A 23,704-nucleotide genomic window follows, 5' to 3' on the forward strand; every position below is an offset into this window, starting at 1 on the left:
GACGATAGTCTTCTCTGAACGTAGTAGCAAAAGTAGTCCACCAGCCTCACTACTTAGATCCGTCCTATCTTGGTGGATACTTTCCAAAGCCACTAATAAAGGTTGCAGTAATTTTAAGATAACAGCCAAGGATCACTCATGAGAAAGTCAGCAGGTTTTCCCAGTTGGACTAATCTGAACTTCAGTCCCAGTGTATCTTCTATTTGTTACCAAGACGTTCAGTCCTTTTGGACTCTTGCTGGGAAAAAAAGAATATAAAAAGCCATTAAATTTATGGCTTTTTAATGTCTTTTGAAGATTCTGCAGCTTGTACTAGCTCTAGCTGGAGTAGATGGCCTCTGCAGTGTGGATAGGAGAGATGAGGGTTACACGTTTCTCTGAGCAAAGCTTGTACTCCACTATGTCTTCCAGAGAAGTTTGTTGCTCCATCAGATGCACAAGCAGCTATCTGTTTGGGGTTCTATTTACATGCATTTAACTCTTCTAAGATGTCACAGATGCAGCTGATGTGTCTTCTATAACTTGAACATCTAGAATGCATCTATTGGCCTATCACAGACATCAAGATAACATACGCAATGACTTAATACTTGATGCCTATTTGCTCTGGTGCATTCATCAGCTATGTATGCATGTATTTTGAATAAGGTGAGAGAGTTCTTCGCTTTTTCAACTGTTGAGCCTTTCATGGCTCTAGAGAGTCAGCTGAGTTGTTTCAGAAAGATAGCGAGCATTTGCCAGTCTTGTTCGAAACCAGTGTTGAACTTCAGGATTGACAAGTGACAGTGCACTATAAACTGGAGGCTAATGTTAAGTGTGTGGTATGATGCTGCAGCCATGTTGGTTCACATAAACTGTGTTGTGTTTCCAGCATTCTTAACAGCCTCATTACATTCTTCTAAAATTGCCTCTGACAGTGACTGGCTTATAAGGCTTTCTGCATGTTGATGCAATCCAGAGGCATGGTGTTTTGCAGCCTTTTCATATAGATTGACAGTATTGGCTTAGCTGATCAGTCTGGCAAACCAAGATCCTCCACTTTTACTATATAAGTCCATTATATGCCCACATCTTGAATACTGCATGTAGTTCTGGTCAGCCCATCTCAAAAATGATATATTGGCATTGGAAAAGGTACAGAGAAGGGCAACAAAAATGATTAGGAGTGCGGAACAGATTCCATATGAGGAGAGATTAAAAAGACTTGGACTTTTCAACTTGGAAAAGAGACGACTAAGAGAGGATATGATAGAGGCTTATAAAATCTTGACTGGTGTGGAGAAAATGAATAAGGAAGTGTTCTTTACCCCTTCACTTAACACAGGAACCAGGGGTCACCCAATGAAATTAATAGGCAGCAGGTTTAAAACAAACAAAAAGGAAGTATTTGTTCACACAGTGCACAGTCACCCGTGGAACTTTTTGCCAGGAATGTTGTGAAGACCAAAATTATAACAGGGTTCAAAAAAGAGCTAGATAAGTTCATGGAGGTTAGGTCCATCAATGGCTGTTAGCTAGGATGGGCAGAGATGCAACACCATGCTCTGAGTGTTCCTAGCCTCTGTTCACCAGAAGCTGAAAGTGGACAACGGGATGGATCACTCCATGGTTCCCTGTTCTGTTCATTTCCTCTGAAGCACCTGGAATAGTCGCTGTCAGAAGACAGGATACTGGATAGATGGACCATTGTTCTGACTCAATATGTCCGTTCTTACATAAAAATAATTATAATAATAAAAAAGCTTAGTACAGAAATGCCCCAAGATAATGACCTCTTGAGAAAGCGATGTTGTGAGATAACGACCTTGGCAAATAATGCATTTTTAAAATCTTGGCCTACTAGCATTCTGGAGTGAAGTCACTAAAACATAGTCCAGTGCTCTGGCCATTGTTGTTTATCATGCCACTGTTCACTCTACCGCTCCATCCCCAATGGCCCTGCACTCTCACCTTCCTCTGCCACCTGCCACTGTGACCTTTGTGAGTTGGTTTCTCGAGGTTCCACCAGCTCTCAGTGATTTCAGCTCTCAGTGTGGGAACCGCGCTGCTAGTGCAGGCTGGGCCGTCTCTTCCACAGACACACTGTCCCACAGCAGGTCTTGGCACTTAGACCTGATTCTCGGTGATTTCAGCTCTAGTGGTCATTTAACAAACCAAAAGACTCTCTATGGAGCCTAATCAGCTCCATCTCTCTAAACAGGAGAGAGGGACAGGTCAAATAGTGCCTGTGACTCTTAGGCAGAGCCCACACCACCAAGCAAAACAAGCTGACCCCACCCTCTCTCTCTTCACTAGGATTTGGCATCCAAACCTCCTGCTTAGGGAGTGCAGTTCAGTCGAGGGTGACCAGTGCTTAATTTGTAATGAAAGAGGTGCCAGGGCTCAAGGAAGTTTGGTACTTTCATAACTGATGTGACAAGCCCAGAGGTCCCAGGGCTATGAACTGCCAAGCCTCATTCAGTCAGGCTAAGCACAGTTCCGCTGCTCTTTACTCAGACAATCAGGAGAACATGACCCCACATTTAATACTTCAGTGATTTGTAACCTACCACCAGCCAAAATTGATCACTTGGGCAGCACAGCTCTGTCTGCTGGATACCTAGGCAGAGTAGGTGGGTTCTTGTAAATACAGTCTGGTCCTGAAGCCTTTCCCCCCCCACCCCGGCTCATCACTAGCTGTCAGGGGAGAGCTCATTCAGACCTTGCTGATCAATAATCATTTGAAATTATTAGGTAAGCCAACATTGCTGAAACAAATATGCTGACATTGTCATAAATAGCAGCTGTATGAGGAGGCTAGTCTATGTTCATACTTTTCAAACTCATTATGCTTTCTCAGGTACGAGTATTTTCTCTTACACTGTGCATGCTTCTAAAGTGTGCATTAAGGTTTCAATTTCAATTCAAATTTACAACCAACAACCAACAACTAAATTGGCAACACTGCATGTAACTGGGGGGAGGGTGTTGGGGAAAATCGGGGGGGTGTACACCCCTCCTTCGGGGGTCTAGGGAAATCTCTGCCCATCCCTGTCCTCTCCAGCCTCTGGCCGACTCACTCCTCGCTTGTCAAACCACCACTGGAAGAGCTCATAGAGAACCAAGAGGAAGGGGAAATGATGCAATGTAGGTGGCACTGTCTCTTCCCTGCCCCTCTCTTTAGCCCTCCCTTTCCGAGGTATTCATTCTTCCCTCTAGGCAATCGGCCAGAGGAGACACCTTGGTACATGGCTGGCACCTTTTGTCAAATGCATTCCACAGTGTAGTTTAGTGAGGCAGGGACTCAAGTCAGACTGGTTACTGATACTGGGGCTAAATATTGGACAATGCTTACGCTGGTGTAGTGTCTAGGAGAGAGCACTTTGGGGCTGCTTCCTGCCATCCTTTGGACTGTTAGAACTCAACAGTTTTGCCTGCATGAGGCAGCCTGACATGCTCCTGTGTTATAACGGGAAAGAGGGATTGTAAGAGATCCCTTTGCTATTATTTAAAATAGTTTGGTCATTAAATATCTACTGTGAAAAGAGACGTTCTTGGTTTCAGCCAATCACTTTCTGGGGTTGTACAATCAAATGCAGACTTATTGAATGTCCTCCTTTTCCTGGTGGGAAAGGGGTTGAAATCTTAACACAGGCTAGCAGAGAGAGGCTCATGGTGTGTACTCAAATGAAAGTTTGCAGTAATCACCATAGCAGCTGGTAGTAAATGAGGTTAAAAACCTAAATATGTCAAGGCATGCTGAGATCAAGCCTGATTCTTAAATTAGGGTCCAGATTACTGCATTGAATTTTCAGCACCTAGAGATGATTCACACAGGATTAGACATTGCTGGGCTCTAACCAGCAGAAAATCCCTCTAGAATGGTAAGGCTTTGCAGTTTTTAATGCAGTTAAAATACCAGCATTATTAACACTGGAGATTTAGCTCAGTTTTGCCAGCTACTGTATGATTTCCGAGTACTCATATGAGTAGGCTGTAAAGCATGAGTCATCTTATTGAATCCTGCCAGTTAGACAGAAAGACTTAAACAACCTTCACAATGTGATATAGCAAGTAAGACTGTACTGCCAGCCAGCAAAGAGCCATCTGAACGAATGGAAAAACTGCCCCTTTGGGAAGCCAATTCTTTTTTATCTTTTTTTCTGACAACTGAATATAATATTTCCCCTCTTCTATGAAGTTTCTAAAATAAGCTTCTAGGGTCAAATCGTTTCCCTTTGCTGAGACAGAAGAGAGAGGTTTGGCATAGGGCACTAGGGGAAGCGGTTTCGCTGTACGCTACTGCAGACTCAGGATTGCAATAGTCCCTATTGTTTCTGCACCTTCGGTTTGCAGGAGGGTGTGGCCAGTGTGTCTGCAGCATGGTGGTTCCACCAGATTCATACTTAATCTTTTCTACTGTGGTTCTACTCTGCAAAAGTGGCATTATGAGGTCCCATGTTTATTGTTTCTGTAATAACTTCTGTATCAAATGCACTCAATTTACGAGTAAAAAGATGTTGTTTTCTTCAGACTTCCAGCCCTTCAGACTCAACCTGAGCTCCCAGGGCCAAGCTGGGTTCTTTCCATTTTCTGCATTGTCACTAGCAAAAGGTTCTGCCAGCCAAAATGGGCCTCCAGCTGCATCTGTGCAACTGCACTGCCCTCCAGTTATGCCCTTAACTATACCTCCAGAAGCCTGGTCTTGTCAGAGGATTTGCACAGGTGTTGCTGATTGGACTGTAGAGAACAATGCTCCTGCAAACAGAATCTGAGGCTTCTGTCTGCAGTGCTAAAAGGAGCCAAAGGTAGCATCTGCTTATTTCTATCAATGAAGTGAGCAGACAGAATTCTGAGAATGGTTGAGTAAGAAGGTGCCACGTTTACATAATTGCTTTGCACAGTAAAACGACTCTTAAGCCTTTCTACATGGGGAAGAGCAGGGAGCCCTTGTGGAACTGGTCTATCCAGTGTGCTGAGTCCCAGGCACTCTGCAAGAGTTTCTCAGGTTCAGTGGTGAAGCACTGGTTCTACTGCACCTGGGGACCTCAGGAACCAGGGAAGTGGGCACAGATCCTGTTTGTTCATGCTAAAAAAGGGAGGAGAGAATTGGAAGAGCAATCTAGAATGGGCATGTCTGACGTCCTGAGCTGTACTTTTACTAGGCTCTCTTTGCCCGTTTTTAGATACATTTTAAATCAATTTTCTCCAGAAGACAATTTTCTGCTACCATGCCAGTGAAACTTATATGGCCTGAAATGTCAAGAATGTGCATTTACACTCTAATGGAAATACCAATAACGTCACCTTTTTTAAAAAAAAGCATAGATTTGTAATATATTGTACAAATTCTTAGTCCTGGGCATAGGATTTACTAGCTTGAATAGTGCCACTGAAAACAATAAGGTTACTCAAGTGAATATGCCTGGCAGGTTTTTCATGATCAGGCCCTTAACTGTATTTATTATTCTGCATGTAGGTCCCAATCCTGCAGTGACCTCTGGGTGGGCACTGGGAATCAGGTTTAAAATGAAAGGAAGTATTTTTTCATACAGCACACAGTCAATCTGTGGAACTCCTTGCCAGAAGATGTTGTGAAGACTAAGACTATAACAAGGTTCAAAAAAGAATTAGATAGGTCCATCAATAGTTATTAGCCAGAATGGGCAGGCATGGTGTCCCTAGCCTCTGTTTACCACAATCTGAGACTGGGTGACTGGGGATGAATCACTTGATGATTACCTGTTCTGTTCATTCCCTCTGAAGCACCTGGCAGTGGTCACTGTTGGAAGACAGGCTACTGGGCTAGAAGGACCTTTGGTCTGGCCCCATATGGCTGTCTTATGTTCTTTATATGCACAAAGCTCATTGTGGCATCAGGGCCACAGTTTGCAAAGCTTATTGAGAATAAAAGATGCTGTATTATAAAAATGGTATTTTCTATGGTATGAGCTGTTAAATTGGAGCCAGCCTTTTCCTAATGATAAAATGTACTTGACATTTACATAATTTTTTAGCTAATTTTTTAGCTTTGAGACACACACAGAGCGGCCAAGTATTCACTTGTTGGTGTTACTAGGTTAAATGTCAGTTAGATGCATTATCAAGAGAAGATCAGTAACAATATACATATCTTCAAGCAACATTCTTATTATTTTTGCCTCTAAAATATTTGTGTGGGGATGGGTAGAGATAAGGGACATAAGGTGCAAGTGAGCTCCACATTAAATTGGTTTTAGGAAACTATGTAGGGCCTGATTTTCAAACATGCAAAACACCCATGACTTCAACTAAAGTCAGTAGGATCTGTAGGTGCTCAGCATCTCTCAGAAGTCAGGCCAATGGGGTTCAGAAATCACCAGAAGGAAAAAGTAAAGGCATGCCTCCCTGCCAGTGTATAAAGATTGAGCTCATTAGAGAGTCCAGATTCTATTTAACTGGCTCAGGAAGTCAATGGAGTTACACGAGGTGTAAGTGAGAAGCGAATCAGACCCCATGTATCTCTTCTTCTATAAGTGTTATAATTTCACGGGTATATTCTGATTAAGTAACCTGTGGGGAGGTAGTCGATGGCAAGTTAGAGAATACAGTGATATACTCTGGAGAACATAAACATAAACTTAATCTCTATTATTTTTAGAAGAACTCAGGTCATTTAAATTCAGTTTTGTGCCAAATAAAGATGAAATTTCAAGTTATGTGCATTCCTTCTTGGTAAACCTTTCTTGCAATTGAAATAGCCTTTCATTTGAAAATAAGATTGCACTGTAAAAAGGGATACTGTCAAGTTAGCTTTTTAAAGATTTACATTTTGTAGAAAGTGTATTCAAACGTACATATTTCTTTTCAGAGTTTTTGCTTCAAAGAATGTTCTAAGAATCCCTGTAGTTTGGCTAGATTTGCCATATAACTGCCATTATTAAAGCAGCGTTGTGGTAGCCATGTCAGTCCCAGGATATTAGAGAGAGAAGGTGGGTGAGATTGGTCCAATAAAAGATATCACCTCACCCATCATGTCACTCTAATAATGAAAGCAGGGCAATGGGGAAAAGGTTCCTATAACTCTTGCTGTTGGGAATCGAAAAACTGAAGTGCTAAAAGAGTTGACACACTCCTTATTTTCCAACGGGTTAAAACAGTAGACTGGGGCAGCAGAGTCCTGCATTCAGTTCCTGGCTCTGCTATAGATTTCTGGTATGAATGTAAGCAAGTCACATAAAGTGAATTCCTGACCATAATTTAAGTCAAACGGAGTTTTGCAAAAGACTTTCACAGAGATGAGGATTTCACCCACAGTCTCGCTGAAACTGAGATGAGAATAATAGTACTTTCCCACCTCATAGATATATTACGAGGCTAACTATATTAACAATTATGAGGTGCTTGGATATTATGGTAGCTAGAGTAGATCATTTGACTATCTAGGTTCATCTACAGATTCTATCTTGACGTGAGAGTTGGTTGGTTTTTGTTTTGGGTTTTTTTGTCATTAATCTAGAGTTGTATTGAACATTTGACTAACTGGATCTCATTTCCAACTCTGGCCAAAGAAGATTTTTGTTGCTTAATTAAAAGTGAAAAGGTTTGGATAACAAGATAATGAACACTGACTATAGATAATAAAGTCCAAAATAGTGTTCACAAGTACTGCAACTACCATAACAAATGAATTTTCATTTGAATTTTTAAGTGAATTTGCTTTCATTGTTTTTGCTAATTGTAAACATTCTGGTGAACAAGTTTACCAGCAAAAATGCAAAGGTGTCTGCTGGAATAGTAAACTTTATGCAAACATTGGATGCTAGCTGGAAATGCATATTTTGAATTAGTAAAAATGAGCATTCACATTGAAATCTTAATTCTAAATATTATATTAATCCTGTCAGAGAACAGAAATATAGCAATACCATATCTAATTGTACAATGAAAAACTAACTCCTGGAGCTTCAGTATCAAAATACTTGCAACAAACTGCTTAGAAAAATATCTACAGTCCAAAAACTATATGGAGAAATTACTTGTGAACAGTTTCTATGTTTCTAGCTCAGTTGTGTTCCATTTCCTTGCTTTTCTTTAACATATCTATGCCAGCATTATATGGCTCTGAATCTTCCCATTCCTCTATTGAATCTTTCTGGTTGCTTAAGTGAATGAAGCATCTCTCCCATCTCAGATTGTCTCTTTTATGGCTGCACGTGATGCAAGGGGCCGAGAAACCATTATAAAATCTATTAGACAGTTTAATGCTTGCTTGGCAGCCTCAATTTCCATTGAAATCAATTGGAGGTGTGGGTTCTCACTAGTGGGATGAGAGTTTGGCTTAGGCTAACTTTATGTGAAAGATGGAACATGAGCAGGACATGCAGTTTGGGGCAAGTAAAAGACTGAAAATTCAACAATTTCTTGTCCTCTGTGTGGAGTGCCAGAAATTATATTTTTCCAGTATTTATTAACTTGGCCTCAGATTTCAATGTCTCTTGTTTCTGGGTTTCTAGATGGACATTTCTGAGAAGGAGACAGATGCTGTGTTTTGCTATTGATGCCAATGGAGTCAAGATTTGGCTCTATGAATGTGGAAGGTTTGATAAAACTTCTCAATATTCTCAATATTCAGTATTCTCAATATTCACTCTTCTAAACTAGCTTGAAGCTAGTAGAAAACAGGGATTTCTATTAGCCATTGGACACTTAGCAGCTACTAGTAGCCAGGTGGAAGCTAACAAAGAACCAGTCACACAATTACTTTGTCTTTAGTACAAGGAAAGATTATCAATCTTAGGCCCTCAGGTGGGTTTCTTTGCATCTCCTTTAAAAAGGAAGATGCATTTGAAATAGTTTAAAGAATTACATTAAATCTGATCAACGTGTGTGCAAGATTGGACTCCGTGCCTATAATGCTAGTTTCAGATTCATGCTAAAAATTATAGTTAGAGGTTTTTTGTTTTTGTATTCAGTCTATCAGATATAAAGATTTGTATATGCACTTGTTTTAGATTTGAGTGACAACATGTCAAATTCGATTGTCAATAGTAGCAAGCTTGCCTGTTTAAAAAGCTGTTTTATCTCACTGTAGATTTGAGGTGCATAGAGATTTTTTTTTGCCCTATTATTTTAAAGACAGCATTTTATAGATAGAGTGAGAAGAGAGAAGGAGCTTAAAAATTAATGCTATGTTGAGAAGTGTCTTTTAGAGCCTATTATATGATAAAAAGATGATTTACCTATAACTTGTATATGGTTATTTGCCTTTGTAAACATTTTTGTATAAGGAACATATAGAAGTAGGTCTCAGGTCCTTTATTTGTAGAAAAAGAATATGTTATGTTCTTATTTAACAGTACACAGTTACAACTGTTGAAAACATGTAACCTAAAAATTGCCTTTAATTTCCTTTTCTTTAGGAAAGGAGTTGTTGATCCTATAACATGGAGGATTGCCTTCATACCTCTTCTGAAAACCTTTCCAAACTGGTCAGTTGGGCCCACAGCCATGGGACCATCTGCAGCCTCATTCCAAATCTAAAGCATTTGCTTTCTGAAGGTTCCCATGGCAACCTGACAGCTATGTGGGGCTGTAGCGCAGGCCATGCGTATCATTGGCCACTGACTGCTACCTGCAGGGCTGGGTCCCAGGAAAGAGTATGTTTCCAGGACAACAGAAGCTTCAACTCGGACAGTCCCAGCATCATAGGTGTGCCCTCAGAGACACAGACTAGCCCAGTAGAGAGGTACCCTGGGAGATCGGTGAAAGCAAAGTTGGATTGTAACAGAACCAGAGACTCCTGTGATTTCTCTTACTGCAGTGAGCCTTCAGAGCTAGATGAAGCCGTGGAAGAATACGAAGATGAGGCTACCCTCTTTGACATGGTCTGCGAGTCCTCGGTGACAGATGAGGATAGTGACTTTGAACCTCATACCCAAAGATCTCAAACCATTTCCCGCAAAAGGCTTGGAGTGGGCCAATCCTCATCATCTCTTTCAGGCTCCCAGTCTCAGGTCATTGATGAAAGCAGTAACAACGTGATCGTCAAAAAGATTAAGCAAGAAATCCCTGAAGATTATTATATTGTGGCTAATGCAGAACTTACTGGTGGCATTGATGGACCTGCATTATCGCTGACGCAGATGTCAAAGCCCAAGCCTCAAACTCATGCTGGACCTTCCTATATTGGCCCCTCTAAGCCCTCCCCCCCTGTAGCGCCTTCTCTGAGTGCTGAGCTAGACTTACAAAATGTGTCTGCTTCTCCCCCTGTCATATCGAGGCCTGCAGTTCAGAAGCCTGCAAGAATAACTCTGGCTTCCCCAAACAGAGGACCAGCTAGCACCCCTACAGCCAACCAACAGGTAGCGCTCCAGATGCCAGTCAGCACCTCCAATACCAGCAAACAGATTAGCATTCCTTTATCAGCCCTGCAGCTCCCTGGACAAGAAGAGCAAGCTGCTTCAGAAGACCTTGTCCAACCCGTGCCAAATCAGGTTCCAGCCGGCGAAGTAGCATTATCTCCTTCAATTAGCGCGGAGCCAGAAGTCAGCTCTAGTCAGCAACAACCTAACACTACTCCTATCATCACTGCTGAGGCAACAGCACAGTCAATACCAGGTACGAAACCATGGAAAGCTCACACTATTATGCAGGGAATTCAGTCATTCTAAAGGACACATTTCTAAGCCAAGAATTGCAGCTGAGAAAGTGAAATATTGATCATGGTCACCATAGGTATTACTAGATAAATCAGTAGCTAAGCACTCTACATTGGAAGGGTGCTAGGAAAGCTTTCTTTTAATAGAGCCCATAAGCACTTGATGTAGGATAATGTTAATCCAGGGATACTTCATAAAGGAACCAACAGACTTTTTCTCTAAAACAGATAGATCTCAAAGTAGGTTATATTTGACAGTCACATAGTTCTGTAGTTCAATATCTATATGGGACAGTATGCCTCTATCTAGTTATATATAAGGAGTTTTGAGACAGAAGAGCAGACTGTTTGGTTCATTTGCTACACCAGAAAAATAAAATCTTAGTAAAAGCAGCCTACAGTAGTGGCAAGAGCTTTCCTCTCCCTTCCTTATTCCTATCAAGAGAGCTGACATTTGAAATGCAGAAGCAGGGGAAAGGTGTAACAGTAATGGCTGGAGGGAAGTTTGTCTTATTATAAATCTTTATTACGTTTTTTCACTAACTTGTAAATCACAGGAGAATGGAGAGAGAGACACATACCTTTAAACCTTAAAGTAATAGTGCTTCTACTTTAAACGAAGTAAAAGAGATTCTTTCCCATTTTTAGTGAACATTTTATTTTCAACGTATCCTTGTGTTTCTTTGTGCCTCCCTCTGCCCTCAATGCAATGATGATAAGTCTAACCAAATAAATATTATAAAAACATAAATTTCTCAAAACAACACATTTCTGTTGATTAATCTTTTCATGCCAGCAATTCTGTAGGGAAATCAAATGCTTTGCATGGGGAAATCTGGTTCTCGGCACCAGGGTATTGAACAGTTAGATACTACCTGTTACACTGTGCTCTTTAATGTTGTTGTCAAACAAAATGTTAGCTGTATGTAAACTTTTCACTGTTATTCAGTAAAACCCAGCAAAGCACCATACGATAGAAAATGCAGACGTTAGTGTTTTTAATTTTGCAACCAGTAACTCTCATTTCTGTCCATTAGACACTTCCTCACAGCAGTCCTGTCCTGTGTAAATTATTTGATGGGGATCCTTCTATAAAACCCCAGCTAAATTCAGATCTGTTTCTGTAGGTTAAGTCCTAGGGAGATGAATTGGTGGGCAGAGGTCAGACGTGGTAGTCAAAGGTTCATGGTAAATTCGTTTCTCACATAGTTCTTCAATTCATCACATAGCTATCACCTTCACATATGTTAGCAAGCCAGGTTCTGCAGTCAGTGATATCTGTGGAATTTCAGCTTGCTGAATCACAAACTTCAGTGGGTGCGTTGGTATAACCCAGGGCAGAATTTTACTCTGATGTGTGTTATCTCTGAGATTCCTTTGTTTTCTACAGGGTGGTAAAAATAATTTCAGTCTGTTGTAGCCAGCAGTTAACAGAGGAATGACTTGCAGCTGTCCTGCCATGGGCAATGTTTTCATCAGCTCTTAGAAACTAAGCAACCTCAGGCCTGGTTATTACTTGGAATAGAGACCGCTAATGAAAATGTGGATGCTGCCCCTGAAGTTGTGCTGGCGATTCTGTAGGTTGACCTCTTCCATGTGAATCAGTTCTGAACTAGTGTCCCAGGGGGATAGAGGCCTTCTCTAGGACAGCGGTTCCCAAACTTGGTTCACGGCTTGTTCAGGGCCATGAATGGCCTGTGGGCTGCGAGACGCTTTGAGCAGCTGTACCTGCGGACGCTCCAGGTAAATAAAGCGTCTCATGTCCCGCCAGGGGCTTACCCTGAACAAGACCGTGAATCAATTTCTGGAACCACTGTTCTAGGATAAGATGCAAAATCAAAGCTTTCATTAAAGATATCACAGCACTTTTTGCAAAGGCAGTGATGTAATCTTAGTTTCCTAGTAGTTTTAGCTAACTAAAATATGGTAGACTTCTTGTCTTAACTCTTATGTAGTATTCCTATATGCTGTTAAACAGCTTCCATGTTCCACCCCAGATGTTACTGCATTTCAGCAAAGGGTAAAGGGATTGCTGTGTAGGTAAGGCTTGATCCTGCAACCCTTAGTTGTGCCAATACTGGGACTTCTCATGTGGGAAAGGAGTAACTGGGCTAATAAATGTTTGTTTGAACCACACATTTGTATTAATAAGTGTTTGTACCAAAAAAACCATAATTCTGCAAAGATGACCGAGCTGCTAAAATGTGAGACATGATTTTAAAACAGAGTGGGGTTAATTGAAAAGTGAAAGAGATTCCGCACCTATCGTAAATTTTTTAGGTTGTCTCCGGGCTGGATTTCTTAAGAGTCACTACAAGCGGTAAATGATTTCACATGGAATTTGAATTCCACTAAATCATGAGAGGAGGATTGTCCAGCCTATGTGACACTTTTCTATTCTGAACTCATTATAAACCAGGAGCAATATAACTTTTTACTCAGTAGGGAGAATGAATTGGATTTTGAAACAGGAATCTTTGCCTTTGGTTTATAGACTCAATTGTAGTGATAGTTTCTTAACAAAATACTACTAAAAATAAGCATGGAGTTTAAGTTCTGTCTTTTCCCCAACAAATGCTTCCTTATTTCCAAAGTAACATCTAAGGCCCTGATCTGGCTAAGATTGATGCACATGCTTAACTTTATGCACTGCTGATGTCCGTGGGACTAACTCAGTGTGTAAAGCTAAACATATGGATGGGTCTTTGCAGGATCAGGGCCCACACTGGTTAGTTGTGATTACTAGCTGCAGCCACCACAGTGAAGACATATTTTTTAACATATTCCTGTAACAGGGTATGCACTCTTGAGCAATTTTTTCCAAAGATTATAGTACACGCTCTGCAAAGTAAAAAGATTGATAATGGTATGTTTGGTATTGGACTGGATTTGGATCAGGCTCTAAAATGCGTGGGTCATACTTTTTTTTACAATTCTTCCTTTCTACACCGTCCATCCAGCCTGACTGCCTGCTTCAGACCTGTGAACAGGCAAAGGATTGAAGAATTTAATATTTGCACAAGATTCTTGTCCATTGTACTTCCTTGCTTGCTCATAAAAAAACTTAGTAGACAGAGTAGGGTGGACAGTAAACATGCAAACTTGGCTAGGAATCAGAATAAAAAACCTCTTCCTGCTCCCACTGAATTCAGTGATAAAATTCCCATTGATTTTATTGGTATCAGGGTACAACTTGTGTCTTGTAGATGGAGTGATGCAACTGGGATACAACTCTTAGGTCTTGAAAGCCCTCAAACTTGTCTCTGCTTTAACTAAGATAGTGTTTTTGAATAGATTTAGTTAAATCAGCTCAATTGCCTGGGTGGAAAACTCTTAAATCAGTTTTAAAATGTCTTAAATCAGTTTAGCTTATTTCATTAAGGAATTGGCTTAAGTTGCATCGATATAAGCCTGCTTGAAATCAGTTTGAGTGTCCACACTGGGGTTTTACACTGGTTTAACTTAATCTAATTTTAAAGTGATTTTAGTTAAACTGGTACAACTTTCTATATAGACAGAGGAGCAGATTTACAAAGATATTTAGGCCCCGAAAAATGCAATTAAACATTTATTGGGATTTATAAAAGCACAAGGTGCTAACTTGTAATGAGTTCAGGGCTCAGTCTGAGGATGGTGGCTTATGTTGAATTAATTTCTTAAATTTTATAGTTTATTTTTTGAGCATAACACATAGGAACTCCTCTATGTGTTTACAAGTTAAAAATAAAAACTGATTACTGTAACCTGCTATACTCATTAACTCTAGGCAATTCTCCATCCTATGCCATGCAAGAAATGGCTAACATCTAGGATTTTCTTGTGGAGCCACTGAGGGAGCTATGTCAGAAAAGCCTGTCCTCCCAGAAAGATCTTTGTCACCTTTCCTCCTGCCAATTCCTGACATGTCCTTCAGGTCAGGAACTGGCAAGGGGAAGGTCTGCTGCACTGCTGAAGCTGTAAGATGACTAGGAAGCATCAGGCTTTCAGAGGGCACGGCGTGGCGTGGTGGGATGCCCTCTGGGAGAGTATAGCTACATGTGGAAAAGGTCTTGTTTACTAGCTGGAGAGCAGGGAGGGAGCTGTAGCTCAGAGGGAGATGTAGGGAGGTAGCGGTGCTTAAGACGAATGACTAGTCTTCAGTACTGCTTTGGAGAATGCTCAGGGTGCGTGTGTCCTAGGAGTCAACAATACAGCATTTTAATTTTTCTCTTTGGTCAGACACTATCCAAGCAACATGAATACAACAGAAGAGGGTTCCATTAAGATTCATTGAGAGTGTTTCACATTCAGATATACTAACAGGGAAAAGGACACTAACTGGGTGAGGTTCTCTGGCCTATGTTATGCAGTGTGTCAAACTAGCAGCTGATCATAGAGGTCCCACTTGGCCTTGTGATCTTCGAAATGTGAAACGTAGGTAATAGAGTAAAACCTCTGAACGGTAAGTGTGATAATGAGATTTGTCAGCTCCATGGCAAATCCTATCCATCCCTCACCAGCCTGATGGTGGTTACAAAGTTGGGTGCTGCTTTTCCATGAAGGTAAAGTCAGGACAAGGAACGGGACCCCTTCAGCCACCATCCCTCCCTTGGGCAGCGGCCTCAAACATCCTTCCTCCCCACATGGTTACCAGAAATGATCTACAAACCAGAATGTGCGAGAGCCTATGCTGGATCTGTGCACAGCTGCACTGGCCCTTAGGGAGCTTTGGGAGGCATCATGCCTCAGCTCTGAAGTGCACAAGGGGTGTTGGCCTGCTTCACCATCCTTTACAAGTCTGAAGCATGCTCCTTGTTGTGCATTTGGCTAATCTTGCTGTCCCATGTGGGTGTACTGCCTTCTCCTCATCCTAGAGGATGCTAGCAGGGATTCCTGGATTCTGTATGTGCTCTTTATATCCTTCCCTTCCCAAGCACAGCTTATGCTGTCAGGTCCCCACAAAAATCGTGAGATTTATAAAAATATAATACATTTTTGGTTTTTTTTATTTGCCTTCTGGGGTTTTTTTTTGTTTTGTTTTTTGAGCTTTTCAGGGACACATTTTCAGGCTTTTCTCTGCAACCAGAAAGACTAAAAACATCCTTTTTATATTAAATGAAAGCACATAATCACATGACTCCAGGATCTGGGACTTTCAGAGAAACACCAAATTGTCATGAGACTTATGATAAAATCACAGGAGCTGGCAACAATGTGACAGGGTCTAGCCACAGACCGACACTAAACTAAATCATAGGTTCCCCTTACACTGTAAGTACTATTTTATCAGGATATTTTAAGAATATGCTCCTAATAAGCAGAGAAGGCTCCTCCTTGCATGGGTAAGTATATATGCATATGGGTAGCTCTTTGGGAGACAGAGGGTCAACTTCATCCCTGATGTAACTCAGCTAAAATTAGTGGAATTATGCCAGCGGTAAATGTAGCACGGAGTGATCAATCATGTGAAAGTTACAAAACCTGATTTAAAATCCTCCCCGAACACTATAAAAAAACAAAAAAGACCCTGCTAATAGATCTCTGTAATTATAATTTTACATGGCAGAATTGATGGCATTTGGCTAAATCAGTTGCTGAAGGCTGCCTCTGGGGTCATATATTGCTGAAAGTGGTCAAATGAACAATTAAACCACTGTTGTAGATGAGTGAGACAGTTTTTTTCTTAGCCTTAGAGTGAAGAGATCAGAGGCCACTGGCAACTCATTCAACATCATAATTTATTTTGATTCTAGCTCCATAGCTGAACTAAAAATAGCTTGAGCAGAGATAAATCATTTAAAAATATACCCCTATGTTTGTAAAAGCTGCAAAGACCCTGCTTACATGGAAGAATAAAAGGAAATAATTATCCTTGAATCATCAGAAAATCTAGTAAGTTAAATTAACCTCCTCCTACATTACTATTGGCCTCTGATCTGCCAACATTGGTTTCACTGCTTGAGTCCCACCCATAGCAAGAATACACCTTGGAAGATTACATATAATATTGTTCAGCAGAATATCAGGCTGTGTATTTTTATAAGCACCTCGTATGTTTATGTCCCAAAGCAGTCAAATGATAAATTAATGTTTTGGGGGCCTTAAATCTGGAAGCTCTGCTTCTCAGGCTGACGTTTGAATTTGTCAGATATTGTGAAGGGGGGACCAATTTGAAAACAAAACAGGAACATATTAAAGAAAATGTATATCACCTTTGAATAGTTGTATTAATATTATTTATGCCCTCAGTATCTACAACATAGCAATGGAAGTTTAATAATAATAATAATAAATCAAAATTATGTATTATTGTTATGTGCTTCCTGCTATAGGTATTTATGGTGTCATCAATGTTTGCAAGAGAATCCTGAACTCAGCTCTCAGCAAGCATTATCAAATCTTTTAGTTTACTTTATAAATGTATCTATTTCAATTTTTAAAGTTTCATATGTGTTTTCTTTGGTCAAAATTCACCCCAGGTATCGAAGGCTCATATAAAACTCTCTGCAATGCTGACAATCAGCAGTGGGGAGCCCACGCAAAGGGTGTCATGAATGATACATGGAATCACAGGATACCTTAAACAGGAAGCATTTATTAAAGAAAGCAACTGCAAACTACAGGTGCAAAAATAGGTTTCTACACCACTTGAGTTCTGCCTTTGTCTCCTTAGTCTACCATAGGCCACACCCTGTATGGAACTCTGTACAGCAGAGACATCTAGTGGCTGTATAATATATTGCAACATATAAACATAGAGTGATGTCTTCACACCCTGCTCAGACCTCAAGTGGGCTGGCATGTAAGCAAGGGGAAACAACAACTTGGCGATATGCTGGGACCATGGAATCTGCAATTACACCGATCCAGAGGCCAAGAATTCTGATGTAATATCAGCAGCTACTATTACAGCTTATGAGAGTTCTGTGCCTGGAATGGGGAAGGGAGTTGAATGTATGCCCCTACACCCTCATAGACTTCCCTACGGATTTTGCATTTATTTTCTTATGGTGACTGTCTCCTGGGGAATGTTCTCTGGGTTCTAAGGAGAATTGTTTTAAACACAGATCCATACTGCTGAGAATCTTTTAAATAAATTTTTAAATGGAGGTTTTCAGTTGAAAAAGCAACAACACATAAAATGTCAAATGAGAATGTATGAAAGGAAAAGGGCTGTTTCAACAAATTGTGTAGCAATGACACCTAATGTAAACTCAAAAAAAAACCCCTACTCCAGCACAAATGAAAAAAGAAAGCGGGAGGGGGTATGAAAAGTGGAGAAGAGGAATAGTAGAAAGCAACCATTTTTGCAGAACCCATATACACCAATTTGTGCTCTCTCTCTCTCTCTGCCAGCTCTGCAGAAGGTTATCTAACAAATGTTATTACTAGGAACATGCCAAGTCTTTAACGATACTGATACACGCAGGAAGATAACAAGACTCATATGAATTCCAGAACCATTGAAAACACTGGCAAGAGCCAGCATGTCTGGGCTGGACACTTATTTATTTGTTTTGTGGGGTGAGGGGTCACTTTCTATTCAATGTGATGCTTTTGGATAGTGCTCAGTGTCCCACTTAATACTGGGGCTACCCTGGTCTTACGAATTGTGGTGCGCAAAGCTAGAGAGAGGATGGGAAGGGTCTGGTTGTGAGCGTCACTGTTAGCGGAGCAGATGGGGTGGACAAGACAAGTGAGGCAACAAGCCTGTTTGGGATGCCTAGCAGTCACTTGCTTTGCTTGTCCACTTAAGGCTGGCCCCATCTACCTTAAAATAGGAACTGCAAATAGGCCCTGACCCAAAGCCCATTGACATCAATGGAAGGACTCACACTGATGTCTGTGGGTTTTGGAGCAGGCCCATACTTTGGTAAATGTGTGTATCAGCGAGTTGTCTGGTTTTGTTGAGTCCGAACACTTTCAACAGGAACGGAGTCCCAGGGCGCTGTGCTTCCACCTTTCTCAGTGACGAGAGAATGCCACTTTTACAAGGGCTCTTCTACAAAGCCAGGGCACCGTGACCTTCCAGTACTTCCGACTCCCTTTTATATTCATTACTTGGCTTGTTAGGGAGCTTGCTCTATCTCATCTCCCTGTTTGTCCCCTTGCAACGATGCCAAAATCCACATATAAAATAAAATGGAATTCTACCCATTGCCAAGAGTACATTGTTTTCTAGGAGTAGGTACTAACAAGAAAAAGATTTGTTGAAGAGAGAAAATATATATTTTTAAAATTAGTTTGGGAACACACAACGCTCCCAAGAAACCTGGTAGCAGATTTTTATTATCACCTCTGGTGCAATCCAGTGTACTGTTTATTGAGGGCCCCAATTCAGCGAAGCATTTAAGCATGTGCGCAAGTCCATCCTTGTTCAATAAAGCACTCTTCATGTTAAGCACATGCTTAAGAGTATTTCTGAATAGAGATGAGCTATTGTCTGGAGCATTACAGGTGAGTTGCAAGGCAGAAACAAACTGAAGTGTTTGTTTCCTTAATTGCTCCATTATAAAGTCAGACTCGTGAACTCTCTTCACCAAATCTTTTGTTTTCTCCTGCTTGTTCTGTCGGATGCCACCTCTTTTCTCCTTTGTGAGGAGAGAGAGCTGCAGCTCAGGTTATGGCCTTGTGACATCCCTGTTCAGGTCCCCAAAAGATCTTGCCGGAACCCTTCAGAAAAGAGCGAGAAGTGAGAACCTGACCATTCAAATGAACAAAACCAAGCAGAAAATAGGTATGGAGATTGTTACTAACATCACAGTGGGTCAGTAAAGGGCAAAACCAATTTCTTTTTGTTGTTGCTTTGCAGTTCATCTGTAAGTTGAGAGACATGGGTAGCTGAGAAAGCCTCATAAATAAGAATTAACATTCACATGTTTTACAGTATGATGTCTTGAAATGTTAAGAGTAAGTGTAAAATCCTGACTAATTGAACTCGGTGGCAAATTTACTGTTGACTTTAGTGCAGCCAGGATTTCACCTTGGGGGGTGTGCCCACACTGCCACTGACGGTGTAATTTCTAGCTTGGGTAGATGTACATGCACTAGCTTTGACTGAGCTTTTGCATTAAAACTAGCAACGTAGCCACAGCACCACAGCACCACGAGCAGCTGCTCAGGCAAGGCAACCAAGCACGATTTCTTCCAAAATCCTAAGTACATGAGTGTTGTTCACCAAAAAGCAACCTTTGTGGCTGATGGCTCATGAAACTCTATTAGTCTGTTAGTTACAGAGGCAGCTCCCTTTTTATTTCAAGGGGTAGGGGTTAAGAACATAAGAACGGTCATATTGGATCAGACCAAAGGTCCATCTAGCCCAGTATCCTGTCCTTTGACAGTGACCAATGCCAGGCACCCCAGAGGGAATGAACAGAACAGGGAATCACCAAGTGATTCATCCCCTGTCACCCATTCCCAGCTTCTGGCGAACAGGCTAGGGACACCCTTCCTGCCTATCCTGGCTAATAGCCATTGATGGACCTATCCTCCATTAATTTATCTAGTTATTTCTACAACAGTAATGGCTGCATAGTGCCTAAATTGACATGACATGGACAGCTAGCACCACTCCCTTTCAGGACATGAAATTTGCCACGTGTTTATAAAAATTGACTCAAAAAATGATTCGGGGACACACTGATCATAGTCAGTTTGTCCCCTCCTGGAAAAAGGTGTCTTCCCTGGATGACTAACACATGGGACCTAACTTTTAAAAAGTCAGGTATGCAATTGTACAAGCACAACTTAGCACATAATTGTTCACCTCCTATGCACATGCAATCACTATGATTGCACCAATGTCCCATAATATTAAATGGGATTTACATGGCATAGCTCATTGGCTTTTAACATTTATCTTGAAATATCTGCTGTCTTCTCTAATGAATATCACAAAAACATTATGTTCAAATATTCTTTCTATTCTTGAAAAGAACAGACACTGTTTTCTTATTTCCTTTGTGTGGATACTGGAGTCTCAGATGCCATATGTAAAATTACTCTGGTACCTTACATTAATCAGTAGCAATTTTCCAAGATACGATTCTGTCATATCTTTTGGCCTACTTACAGAAATTAGCATCTCCATACCCATTAGGGTTATTACTTTCTCGATAGATGGTAATGAATGTTAAGCTTTGCACGTAGGGCCTAATTCATTAGCATGTATGTCTCCATTTCTTTGCAATGTATTGTGTTCATTTTTATATTTTTGTACTCTATATCTTTATTTGGAGCTGCCCTTGATTAGTAAGAGTTGCCTCACAATGCCGTTCAAGCCACACAGGACAGTATGTATATTTAATAGAGGACACTGTCAATTTAAAGCCACAGGGAGAAGTAATGAAATTAAATAAAATAGACCCTGAAGGTGAGATCCTTGCTCTGGCCTCTTTATGCTGGATAATAGGACTACAGCGGCAGAAAGGGGGCAATAAAAGCCCTATTTCTGGCCAGGGGAGGGATTCTTCCAGTACAGACACTGCAGAAAACAGCCATAAGATTACCCTTTGTGGAAACCCACCTCCTCACCACAAGCCCAGGAGCAAGACTGGTGTCAGGAGAGGTGTGTCAGAGCAGGGATCCAGCCCCCAGAGCGGTCTAAGTTAGACTGGAGGCCTCTCCAGCCCCTGGCACAGCCAGGGATTGGGAGAATGCAAAGGTGGCTTAAAGTTACCTTATCCCCCTCCTCTCCTGGGCTTTAAGTGCGAGGCCCAACACAGAATCTCACCTTGCATCTCCCGTAAGAAGGTGTACAGTAATTAGTCGCCTTAGAGTGACAGTATTTTATCTTCATGTTTTGATAAATAAGATACCCATTTTATGTCAAAGCCTGGTCCCACTGAAATCAGCGGGAGTTTTGCCATTGACTTTGGTAAGACCAAGATTTGGCTATTTATATTTAACCCTCATAGGTCACCAAGGCCCTAGTTCAGGAAAGCACTTAAATACAGGCCGGGCCGGCTCTAGCAATTTCGTCACCCCAAGCACAGCGGCACGCCACAGGGGGCACTCTGCTGCTCGCTGATCCCACGGCTCCGGTGGACCTCTCGCAGGCTTTTCTGCGGACAGTCAGCTGGTCCCGCGGCTACGGTGACCTGCCGCAGGCGTTTCTGCGGAGGGTCCGATGGTCCCGCAGGACCAGTGGACCGTCCGCACCCACGCCTGCGGCAGCTCCACCAGAGCCGCCTGCCGCCCTCCCAGCAACTGGCAGAGCGCCCCCCACAGCGTGCCGCCCCAAGCATGTGCTTGGTGCGCTGTGGCCTGGAGCCGGCCCTGAATACATGCTTAAATCCACCCTGTTCAGGAAGGAATGGATCTTAAGTATGTGCTTAAAGTTGAACCTGTGCTCAAGTGCTTTCCAGTATAGGGATGTTTTCCTGAATCTGGAACTGAGGGCTTGTCTACACTTGAAACGCTACAGTGGCATAAAAAGTTGAATCCAAAGTGGCAAGGCTTAAATTTAAATGCAAAGCACATTTTGAGTAACGTATTCTTATTCCGACAGTTTTGTTGAACTTTTATCCTTTTTTTTTCTATTTGTTGCAATATTACAGAAATGTTTGATGTAAAAATTATTTTCCCTACAAACTACATTATGACCATACTGAAATATTTCAATAGTTCTAGATTTTTAAAATTAACTATATTGTAATAGAACATTCTATTCATTTGTGAGGAAAACATACAGCAAACCCTTCAAAATTACATGCTCCTATTTACACAGGATACATAATAGAGAAAATTACCAGTGGAAATTGAACTCAGAAGTCCACTTGGAACATTCTGCAGGGGTGAGGCTTCTGGGTCTGATGGGAGCAGCTAAGTGGAGTTTGCAGGGGACAGCTGCCCAAATCGGCTCAAAACTGTGCTCACAAGATTTTCGAGAGCGGGGACTGACGTTTGCAAATGGTGCGGACTTTGAGCTGTTGACTCTGCTCAAATGGATTTGAGCTTTAGGCCTATTGCCTGAACCACCAAACAGCTGATCTACAGATAATGACTTTTGATAACTAATGACCTGGGCTGAATTAGAACCACTGACCTGCAGGTAAAAGATTCTGTGTTTAATCATATTTACGCCAGTTAGTGTGTTGGCTACATTTTACTCTTAGCATGCACCTATGGCTCCCATTCACAGTAATAATAACAGTAGGGCACATGGAATGAGAGTATATATGCCTATACATTGAATAAACTTACTGTAGGCTTTAGATTAACAATAACACTGTATTCTGCTATTGTTTTTCAGTAACTACATATGCATGATGAAAACAACCCTTCAAGCTAAACATATAACTGTTGGGGTAATACTTAACCATTAATTTGCTAAAATATCTATATACATGTGTAATTATTTTGTTCTGTGTTTGTGCAGCACTTCACACAGTGGGATCCTGGTCCAAGACTGAAGCTCTTAGGTGCTACAGTAATGCAAATTAATAATAATATTGTGATAGCACCATAGGCACGCATGGCACTTCAAAGAATGAATAAAGGCAGACTGCAATCTAAATTAAGACTCTTGACAGGAGGAGATAACAGCATAGAATTGAGGATAGAAAAGATGAGGGAGAAAGCAAGAATATGGAATTATGCAGTCGCTAAGGAAGCTAGAATGGGACTTTCAGAAGTGCCTAACTCTTCTCCAGTGGGAGTTTTGCTGTTGACTGCAGAGTTATGCCAATGCTGAGAACTTTTGCTAATCTTCCCCCTGCTCCCCGTGTCCTATGTCATGCTTTTTACAAAGTGAATATTGTTTGGATTTGATGTAATGAAACACATCTGTATTTTCTAATTAGGGCTGTCAGGCAATTAAAAAAATTAATCGTGATTAATCACATGATTAAACAATAATAGAATAACTTAAATATTTTGGATATTTTCTACATTTTCAAATATATTGATTTTAATTACAACACAGAATACAAAGTGTACAGTGCTCACTTTATATTTATTTTATTACAGATATTTGCTCTGTAAAACAACAAAAGAAATAGTATTTTTCAATTCACTTAATACAAGTTCTCTATCATGAAAGTTGAACTTAAAAATGTTATTGTTAATCTAAAGCCTACAGTAAATTTATTCAATGTATAGACAGAT

The 23,704-nt window shown here is 41.0% G+C and overlaps 1 protein-coding gene across 8 annotated transcripts in view; it reads left to right on the forward strand.

Annotated features, from left to right (window-relative positions):
* The window catches only part of KIAA1958 (KIAA1958 ortholog), a 142,213-nt gene that overhangs the window by 61,084 nt on the left and 57,425 nt on the right, over positions 1-23,704 (forward strand). For 7 of the 8 annotated variants that reach the window (XR_007772995.1, XR_007772996.1, XM_050943077.1 and 4 more), the window contains one exon: positions 9,381-10,578. Coding sequence is in view for 6 of the 8 variants with exons in the window: in XM_050943077.1 (XP_050799034.1) it covers positions 9,405-10,578 (1,174 nt within the window). In the remaining 2 variants the exon portion in view is untranslated. Of the gene's footprint in view, positions 1-4,699; positions 4,788-9,380; positions 10,579-23,704 lie in introns of those variants that run through there. The other variant, XM_050943079.1, reaches the window with a different exon arrangement.

This window comes from Gopherus flavomarginatus, chromosome 3 (assembly GCF_025201925.1).
Source record: "Gopherus flavomarginatus isolate rGopFla2 chromosome 3, rGopFla2.mat.asm, whole genome shotgun sequence".
NCBI lineage: Eukaryota > Metazoa > Chordata > Testudines > Testudinidae > Gopherus > Gopherus flavomarginatus.